The sequence below is a fragment of the Camelus ferus genome, chromosome 20 (genome assembly GCF_009834535.1).
Source record: "Camelus ferus isolate YT-003-E chromosome 20, BCGSAC_Cfer_1.0, whole genome shotgun sequence".
Classification (NCBI taxonomy): domain Eukaryota; kingdom Metazoa; phylum Chordata; class Mammalia; order Artiodactyla; family Camelidae; genus Camelus; species Camelus ferus.
This window is the reverse complement of record NC_045715.1, coordinates 12,065,936-12,076,470: the sequence shown is the minus strand read 5'-3', so window position 1 is coordinate 12,076,470 and position 10,535 is coordinate 12,065,936. Positions and strand designations below refer to the sequence as shown.

Below are 10,535 nucleotides of genomic sequence, written 5' to 3'. Positions count from 1 at the left end.
AAGTCCACTGTGGTTCCAGAATGTGTAGTTGGCGGCTGAGCTTCTAACAAACAACACATCGTCTACAGGACTGAGACAGGCCATAGTTTAACCACGTTTAAGTTTATCCTTTATTATCTTTATCCTTCTTAAGGAACCTGTTTTCTAGTCTATCCTAGTTTGTAAAGGTTAGAATGGGGGGTGCTTGTAAAATCAGACTAGGATTACATTGCCCAGCTCAGTCTTTTACCTGCCATGAGACTGTGAATTCTGATTCCTCATGTGTAGTATGGGTCCCTTAATATCTTGCACAGTGGCTGGGAAGATTTAACAAGTTTAAGGGAAGGATAGGGTTAGTTGAACATTAAAAACATTACATTAAAAGCTTAGCTTAGTCATCTACAGCTAACTTCTAAATGACTTGCTAAAAGAATTTATCTTCAAAGTGCATGATTTTTTGGATAGACCTCTATTTCTGACAGCACTCTTCTGAAGGCAGAGGATGCTAGAGCAAGCTGTATTTGGAAGCAAGTGATTGTAGAGCAAACCTCAAAGAAACAGGCAGAACACAAGCATTGGAGACCAGGTATTTATTGAGACAATACAAATTAGTGGCATACAAATTACTAAAAATAGAATGTTGAACTTTATTTATAGGCAGGCCATCAGATACTGTTTATGGCTCAAGCCCTACTGTAATGAACTGCAAGGAAATAAACAGTTTGAGATGAGGAATTTCACCCAGGCAAGTACATATTGCAAAGATTTTGGCCTTTGGTTCTGGAGGGTGGGAAATTGCAAGTAACCGAAATACTTGTCAGATTTTAGGAATACTGCTATTTATTCAGGCATATTTTTTTAAAGAAACAGTACTGTTTTCATAGGGATGAGCGTAGAATGAAAATATTTAATACTCCCCATACTCCTTAAAATGTCCTTTTATTCAAGTAGCAAGTGGTTTAAATTAACTTTCATCTCCTTTGTACCTTCCTTTTACTGGAAGTATTTATGCGTAAGTGAAACACTCAAGTCACTTAAGGGAACAAATCCTTCTTTTAGAGCTAAAACAGTTTTTACTGTCATTTGAAACAACTCATTTTTATAAATTTAGACAAAGTAGCCCTCAAATATGTTTTTTTAATCCTAAGTATTTGGGTGAAACTGGAAGGTGAATGTTTTGGTGGGAAGTAACTTCTGAACCAGTGCCATATGACTGTCGGAAGTGTTGGCTCTCTCTGGTCACAGATAAGGTTGAAAGCATGGCCTGCTTGCCATGACTCAAACCCACCTACCGAGGCCCAGGATGCACTCAGTGTGTCAGACTTTTCTCAACGTGCACAAGCCACTCAGGCTACTTTTGGTAATGCGTAGATTTTCTAGATGCCTAAATGAACTGCCTGTTCTGTGGTTTCATGTATGGCCTATTCATTGTATTCAAGCTGTGTTCTTAGCATGACTCCTAATTTTTGTTCCCTTATTTTGTAAAAGTGATGAATAATATTTATACTATGAAGACAACTTTTCTTTTTGCCTTTTGAGGCTATAAAGCATCAGTATGAGAATTCTGTGTTGACACAGAAAAGTCAGCATTTCTATAAATGAAATACGTGAAATACTGAAAAATAGGCTCCACTCTCCTCAACCCCTTCTTCCCCTCAGCAACCTGGGAATCAAAAATCTCCCGAAGTGCAGAAACAGACCTGGATTTTGTTGTAAAGGCAAAGTATGTAATACTTCTTATTTGACAGGGCTAAACGGTCTAACCTGAATCCTGAACTTGAGCTGAATGCACCTACGTAGATGCTAATATGAATCGCTGTGTATAGCAAATGTGCAATATTTTAAAGTATAAAACAGACTGGACTACATTATTTGCTTTTTGTTTACTATACAAATAAAAATAACCTAGGTGCTGAACCATCCATATGACCTGAGAGAAAATTATACATTAAGGATGTATTCCAGAACTGCATGGCAAAAGGGTACATTTCAACTTAAGTTCCCAATCAGGGCAAAGGGGTATATACGCCAATGCTAATGTGTATAACACTTCCTAATTTCTAGTCTAATTTTAAAAATGGGTTGTTTTGGTCTGTTCACCGTGAACGGCAGTAGGACACTTTTATCTTCCCAGAGGCTACAAATGAATCATCTGTTTAACATTTTGACACATTTATCTAACAGGCTGTCTGTGATGTTGGATTTAATATAAAATTATTTTGAAAAACATGGCTTATGAAGTTTCATAATAAAAAAAGGTATTAAGGACACTGTTAAGGTTTCTATAAACAAATACGAATATTTTCAGTTTTAAATGTCAAAAAAAAACACCCCACTTTAAAAATTAATACAGTAATAGCAAATGTATTTGCTATTAGGACCAAAATAAAGCCTAGATTGATCCTGTAAGCAACCTAGTTATGAACTGTCCAATTATAGTTTAGTGGGTTTTTGTTTTTGTTTTGTTTTGTTTTGTTTTTAGAAAATACTATCAGATGCAGAAAATGCTTAAGAAACAAGTTCTAGTTCAGGTCTATCTCAGCACTGCTAACTGGGCCGGCAACAAAAGCACTCACACACACTACCAATTTGCAACAGAATAATAAATTAAAATAGTAATAGACAAAGTGTTACTTAACATTTCCTTCTCTAAACGTCATTCCTGGCAGGCCCCAAATGAGCTGTTGGCCCACAGAAACAAAGAACTTACTTAGAATAATGTTTGGAAACGCTGCTCTTCCTTGTCACAGAGAATAGTCAGTCCATAGTGCGAAAACTGCTAGTATTTCACAAACTCCTAATACTTATTTAATCATGAAATACTAAGGTTATTTAATCCTTGATGTTTCAAAGTTATGGAACAATGTAAGAAAAGGAAACTAACTAGTATGTGAATATCCTGTATATAAAGAGAAGTTATATTCAGAACACTGAGAAGCACTAATACTTTCTTCATGCTGCGTACATACTGGGAATAGTTTTACAGTAAATATGCAACAGTTTGATGGAAGTTAATTTTCCCCCACATATTTATAGTTTGATGACTGAGGGCACTTGAAAACACTTGCACATGAATTTAAAGTTAAATTTACAGAGAAAATTTACTCACCACCCCACACCCCATTGAAAGCAATCACTAACTTAACCTTTTCTTTTAAAAAAAATCAATAATATAGCACAATATGACTTAATACTTTTTTCATCATCATGCAAAACTTGCCCCCCAAATACTTAATAGTTGTGAAATTACATCATTCCTGCAGTAAACTGCAGTACAGATTTTAAAATTTCAGGTTAGGGCACTGCTAAGCTGGCCTTACTTTTCCATTTCTCCTACAGCTAACTCAGCACCTCCCAGGATGGGAGCTAAATGGATTATCCAATTTGTGTCCCCACTCCCTCCCCACCCAAGAGCAAAGACAAAAATTTCCCCAAGAAGTGGTAACTAAAAGATGAATGTGTTTACAAAACACAACTGGACATTTTTCCATCATTCTGGGATAAACCAAAATAAATTTTAAAAGTTTCATTTGGGAATTTCAAAGCTGAAAATGCTTTCAGCAAATTCTAATGCCTCAGATCTTAAAAAAGCACATACTGTCGTCGATTATGACACCACTTGCCGCCTTTTGGATCTAAAAATTTTAACACTTGTATTTAACAGGTTTTTCTTCTGGGAAAGTTCTTTGGCATTCAAGTAAAAGCAATACTTTCAGCATAGTCACCTGCATCACACTGGAGTGACTGCTTTAATTTCTAAATCATCAATTAATGTAACCCAGGGAGACTGATGGCCTTGATACATAATTTAGTCTTGCATTACTCCAGAGAGCTTGGAATTCAGGGCTTTTTTGGGCATCATCTAACCCCATTTCTTTTTACTACAATGGTTCCTGCTACAATGTCATAGGCTGTTCGATTATGCTGAAAAAACAGCAGTGTGATGAAAGCAGGGAAAAAAGAAGCAATAGAAAAATTCTTGATCAAAGCTCGTATAGTGGACCTAAAAAATTAAAGCAAAAAAAAATCAGATGTATACCAATGACATGTTAATTAGTAGTATTTTATCAAGTTCAAAATATATTTAAAACATAGTCAAAGCACAATTAAGAGAATTTTTACCTTTGGTATCTGAACTTTCAAGTAGCATTATGCTTATGATCAAACTACCTGGGGTAGTTGTAAAGCCTTCGTAACATAAAAGTTAGACTTTAGAACTTTCACATGAAAGACCATAGTAAGTATATCTTAGAATGTGAAATAAAGGTTATAGTATTTTGCCAGAAGAGAGTAGCCATTCCCCTTTACTTACCTTTCCTATCGTCACTCATTACTTTTAGTATCTCTTTACTTTTCGTGTTTTCACTGTCTTCTAAACTGAGTGTGCTTATTGCAGCCCCATTTTCTACCTTCTATGAAGAGCATCAGCATTTCAGATTTCTGTATTCTTTTATCAGCTCTCTTCTTTTTGGGGTCCTGTGATTAAGGAATGCTTTAAAAGGCTTTCAATGATAGCTCAATGGAAAGTTATCCTACTAGTGTTGTGTTTCTGCCTTTCAGTGCAGTGAACAGCAGCAGAAAAGCACAGTGAGCTCTGAATCCAGACTAGATGGTTTCAGATTCATTTCTACCAACTACTAGTTGTGTCCCACGTCTGTAATAAAAAGGGTAGTAGTGCCCAGAGAACCTATCTTACGAGGTTGTTAGGACTGAATTAGTTAATACATACGCAGTGTTTTTAACAGTGCCTGGTATATGAGGTGCTCAATAAACATTAGCCATAAAAGTAACAGCCAAGATTACTATAATCACAGAAACGTAAGGGAATTTTCAAGATGTCAGTGAAGTCAAGGCTTCTTCTAGAGTCTTTTGTTTACATTTATGTAACAACCTAATGCTGAATCATGCTGGCAGAATTCCAGCCCGTATTGTTCTGCTCAGCCGATGACCACCTACTCACCTCCACAACTTCCATGATCACCATTGTACCTCCCCCCAGAGACAGATGCCACAGCTAGCCATAAGTACTGGGGGTATTACAAGTGCTAGCACTTAAGAGCAGGAGCAGGGTGCACACACGTATAGTTGTCAGAACTCTTACTGCCAATTCAAGATGGGATAATGACAGGTATTACTAAATGGAGGCTTCAGGGCAGATAAGTCACTAAACCCAGCATCCACAGCCCTAGACACCAGGAAAGCTAGGCGCGGGGCACCGACAGGGACGGCGTCCACGCCCGAAGCCTCTCACTGTCGTGACTTAACAGTTCATGAAATGCTTAATCTTTAAAATGTATACTGAAGAGGGGTCTACACCATAATTGAAAACACTCAAACTTTTATTGAGTAAACTATTACCATCTGTTATATGCCATGAAGAACCAACATCTTAAAAAATACTGTATCAAATGGTGTAAGTTATGAATTATACTGATTACTATACTTCAAAATTATTTTCGTAAGTACACAGTAGATCAAGCTAAGAAAAGAACTTACGTTGTAATGCTAACATTTGAGGACGGAATCACTAAAACCCGACTTGGTGCAATAAGCACTGATGTGTCACATGTCACCACTCGAAGCCCTAGCAGGAACTTGCCTGGGGTAGCTCCACCTGCTCCCCAAATGCAAATTATCTAAGGAAAGAAGGATAATTTTAAAATAGTTCACTGGCGCAAATACACCAATTTTAAAGGTAAATTTTCTTGCCATATGATTCACGTTTCAGAATTTTCAGGCTGAAACAATTTCATAGCGTACTCAAAGGGTTACCTTTTAATGCATTTCTGCAGGTGTCTAACATTTTCAACACCACAAGATGTCTACAGTAATACTTCTCTATGACTCATTTCATTTTTTAGCAAGCTGTTTCTATGGAAAAATCCATTTCAAGTTCCACAACCAATTTACAAGTATATTTTTGGAAAACAAGACTCAAATGCCTTACAAAGAAATTGTGAAGCATCTCCACTCAGAAAGTTTTAACTTGAAAAGTATTATGTTAAAACTTGGGAGAAATAGACATTTGATAAAATATTACATGATTATAAATTTACATTACTTTTTTGTCTTGGGCTGATAATTTAAAATTAGATTGTTAAACATTAGTATTTGCTCAAGTCAGTAGCTTACCTCATAGAAACAAACTAATAATCTGTATATAAGAGCCACAACCATCATTTTCTGCAAGTCTTCCATTGATGTGTCTTCATCTATTTCTTCTATTATATAATGCATAGCAAACTTAGAGATATCCCTACACAAAACAAAGTTTTGGTTTATAAAGAATTAGTTACCAGAGCAGATGCACTGATTTTTTTCCCCATTATTGTAAATCATAAACTTTAACTGAAATCCTAAACTAATTTTTACGTTTCCAACCATCTAGTTTTGCAGAGCATTCATTAGCTTATTCAACAAATAAGCAGCACTATCACGAGCAGGCACTGTACCAGCCCTGGGGACACAAGGGTAAGTGAATTCAACATGGCGTCTGCTGTCCTGGAGATACTAACCAAGCAGGGAAAGCAGAATAAATAATAATGAAGTGGGATAAGGGCTATAACGGAACTATAAGGTACTTGGAAACATACCAGGCACACCTAACTTCCTGAAGGCTTCCCAGGAATGACATTTAAGTGGAGATCTGAAGGATGAAGAGAAGTTAGCCAGACTAAGAAGGGAGAAATTCTAGAGAGAGGGACTAATGAGAGAAAGCCTTAAACCAGGAGTGTGACGGAAGCTGCAAGCAGTTGAGGCTCAAATAGTGTGAGAGGTGACAGTGATTAAGAAATAAGGGGATCTGTTAAAACCCATGAAGACATGTAAGACTTGTCCTCATAGCAGTGAGAACCTATTGAAGGGTTCTAAGGCAAGAGAGTGGCAGAATCAGAATTTATGATCTCTTTGGTTTTATGTCAGAGACTAAATTCAGATAACCCAGGAGCCAGGAGACTGAGATATCAGTTAGAAGCCTTGTGTTGAAATCCAAGCAAGTGATGACTAGACTAGGGAGAAGAAATGATGGAAAATGGAATTCTGACAGTGAAGAGGAAATGGTATGGACTGAAGGTTATTCAGGAGATTGAACAGAAAGAAACGGATACTTGCCTGGATGTGCAGGGAGTAAGGGAGGGAGAGACAGGGAAGGGCAAGGGCCCTGAAATTAGACTACCAGTGTTTGAACTTGACTGCCACTTACTACTCTGTAACTCTGCAAATTCTGGGCTTAACTTCTTTCCTGTAAGCACAAACTTCAATCTCTATAAAATGGAGGTATTAACCTCTACTTAATAATGGTGGCAAGATTAATAAGTAAGAATCCCTAGAGCTGAGCATGTAGAAAGCGCTTAGCAAGTGATAACTGCTATTAAGCTGAAAGGAAGTTTATTCAAGTAAATGGCTCACTTTGCAGGTCACTTGGAACTTGCCTGATAGTGTAAGCAACACTATTTGGAAATGCCACCTAGCTGATTATTAACAGTTCATATATCAAAAACTCTTCATGCTTCTGTCTTCAGACACTCCACTCTGAACACAATTCTAAGAGGGAAATTAGTAACTGGCCCAAGAAAATAGTGAATAAAATTAAACCAGGTTTGGAAATTCCTTTTACCTACTTTATTTTTTTTGGTGCTGAAACTGGGAACTAATTTTACCTACTTTTGATAGGTGAAATTCTCCCACATCTTGCAGAATTTATTAAGTGTTTTTCTCTCTTTTGTAGTTATTTCTTAAAACCAACAAGAAAACAAAGCTGACAAAGCTCTTATAAAGAAATTGTTGACACTGGCACACAGATTATCCATAAAGGCACTTGCAAGGCATGAAAAGAACTTAACAAAGCAAGGATCTCTAGATAGCAGGCATTAAAACCTTTCTGTAAATGGCCTTAACTTACTTTATTCCACTGAGGTGCATAATCGTTAAGACAATGGTTGCTTTTATAAAGAAGAGAATAAAGAAATCCACCATCTCTGCCATAAATCTGTGGGCCAACGATGGTATAACATACTCTCTGCCTGTAAATTAAAAAAAAAAAATTAGGAAAACTAATTGCTCATAGGCCTTGGAACTCAAGCTCAGTAATGAATGGGGAATATAAAGTCAAGGTACAACTTGCTGTACCTTTGCAACTGTAACTTTGCAACAAATATTGGTACTGACTCCAATATATGTTAAAATATAACACCACTTCACTATTTGCTGGGCAGTTTAAAGTTTGTTTTTACCCTCTTCATGTTTAAAGATAATTTCACGGATAAATTATCTAAGGTACTCAATACATTTCACTGGGGATTCAAATGAGAATTCAGGTGATTACAAGCTTATGACAAAAACAGTTTTTAGCAAAATATCAATAGACAATTAGAACAGTCATTTGTTCTGTGCTCTTCATCTCAGCCCTTACTCATTTAGTTTGTCTTGCTTTCTATGTAACAAATCTAATGATTATCAAGCTGCCATCCTAAATTCTGAATCAAATTCAGGCAACTAAGTCTTGTCCCATATTATCTGTGCCTGAATAAAATAGCCTAAATAATAAATAATAAGTGTAAATAACTCAAAATATTCTAATTCCTATACAAAAGTAAACAATAAAGAAGATTAAGCCAGAGCCCAAAGGTTCAAAACTCCGTTTGAATTCATGTAAGTCTCCTTTTACAACCGTCAACTCCTTCGTCCCTAATATATAATACATAACAATTATATATATATACACACACACACACACACACACACACATACACACACACACACTACATTTTACCTATGTTATATCTCCTGTAATATATATAATAAATCCACGTCTGGATTATTTCCAGCATTACCAGTCAAAACTTGCCCTCCTCCCAAAGTGGGTTCGTCTGAGAATTAAGATTTGAATCTCACTTCAGAGCGTGGAGATAGAGGTAAGAGGACGGTTTGAGGAGCAAAGATTTTTTTTACACGTGGAAACAACTAGTCCTGGGAGTAAGGGAATCAATTCGGAGCGCCAGGTCTAAGGGAAAAAGGAACTATAGCTTCGCTTCAGTTCACTAAATTTACTTTGGGAATTTAAGGCCTTAGCCTACGACAGCTGATCCACGCGGAGAAACCCCACTGCGAGCAGCAGCAGCAGTTACAGCGGTGAACAGCCTGCCCGCTCGACCCCCAGCTCGTTCCCTGAAGGGCCTTCTCACCTGCCTGCCGCCCGGTCTCGCTCGGGGCTCGCGAAACGGCCGCAGATCCTCCCCTCGTTCCTGGGGCGGCCCGGGCCGAAGGCTGCACGTGAGGGGCGCGGGCTCCCAGGCCGGCTACCGGAGCCGGGGTGGTGATGCCGGCGGCCGCCCCCGGCTCAGGCCCAGGAGCCGCGGCGCTCAGGAAATAGAAGGGGTTGTAATAGCCCAGCTGGAGGGGCGGCGAAGCCGCGGCCTGGGGGGCGGCGGCGCCGGCGCCCGAGAGGTAGCCGAGAGGTGGCGCGGGCGGCTGGGGGCTGCAGTAGGCGGGGAAGGCGGCCAGGCCGCTGTGCCAGGTGAGGTAACCGCAGTAAGACTGCCACAGCCACTCGTGCACCTGCCGGGAGTACTCGCGGGCGCTCAGCCGCGCTGGCCTCTCGCGCGGAGCCGCGGCCTCTGGCGCCTCGCAGCCAGCCGGCGCCTGCAGCCCCGCGCCGGAGCCGGAGCCCGCTTCCCCGCATTTCCCGGGCTCGCGCCGGGGCTCCGACTCCTCAGCGGCCGGGGATTCGGCCTGCGGCTCGTCCCGGGGGCGTGGGGCGGCGGCGGCAGGAAGGCCTCTCAGGGAAGGGACAGGCTCGTGGTCCCCTCCGCCGTCGTCCTGCCCAGGAGGGCGGCCTCGGGCTTCCTCCGGCCCCTCTGCCATCGTCGCCTCAGCAGCACCCTCGGAGGTCCTGTCACTGCGCCGTCTCCCTCCCCCACTAGCCCCTCCCCAGCGGCCTCGTCGCCACCGCAGCAGCCGCAGGCGTCAACAATCCGCCACCGGAAGCGGAAGCCCCTCCCCTCGTCAGCGTCGGGGCGGGGCAAGGAGGTGAGGCCTGGAAGTGGGGCTGAGTGTTACAGCTTCGGCTCGGGGGCCCGCGGGGTCCTCCGTTCTTACCGATTGTTGGGTGCAGACTGTCACTGCCGCCTCTCCCCGTCCCTCCTCCACCCCCTACCTCGTGCAGTTTTAGTGAAGTTTAAGGCCCGAGGCTCCTCCAGGTAATCCGTGGATTCAGGCTGTCCCTGGAGAAACAGCTGATGGAGGAAGAGGGTTTCCCAGAGAGGTCCCAGGGGTCAGCACCGCCTTTTCTATTACGGAGCCGCGACTGTTTTGGTCTCTAGGCACAGGGCTTGTTGCTTATTTCCGCCTGCATTCATTCCAATTAACTGGTCCTCACCCATTTGTACTCAAGATGATACAAGACATATACCCTTAGAGGATAAGAAATGAATAACCAAACTCAACTGGAACTATCAAGATGGTATGACTCAGCTGCAGAGATATTCATTGTAAGAGAAAAGAATGATTATGCTGATTTAAGAGTTAGATTGTCGTTATCCTGAAGCCAACCTGTGTGC

General features: G+C 40.7%; 1 protein-coding gene across 1 annotated transcript; it reads right to left on the bottom strand.

Moving 5' to 3' along the window:
- Window positions 1-554: 554 nt before the first annotated feature.
- FAM8A1 (family with sequence similarity 8 member A1) lies at window positions 555-9,951 on the bottom strand. The gene is made up of 5 exons (XM_032462544.1): window positions 9,162-9,951; window positions 7,880-8,000; window positions 6,112-6,235; window positions 5,476-5,615; window positions 555-3,982 (listed from the first exon to the last, which is right to left on the bottom strand). Exons 1-5 carry the CDS (start codon window positions 9,838-9,840, stop codon window positions 3,838-3,840), a joined length of 1,209 nt encoding a protein of 402 aa, XP_032318435.1. The 5' UTR covers window positions 9,841-9,951; the 3' UTR covers window positions 555-3,837.
- Window positions 9,952-10,535: the final 584 nt, after the last annotated feature.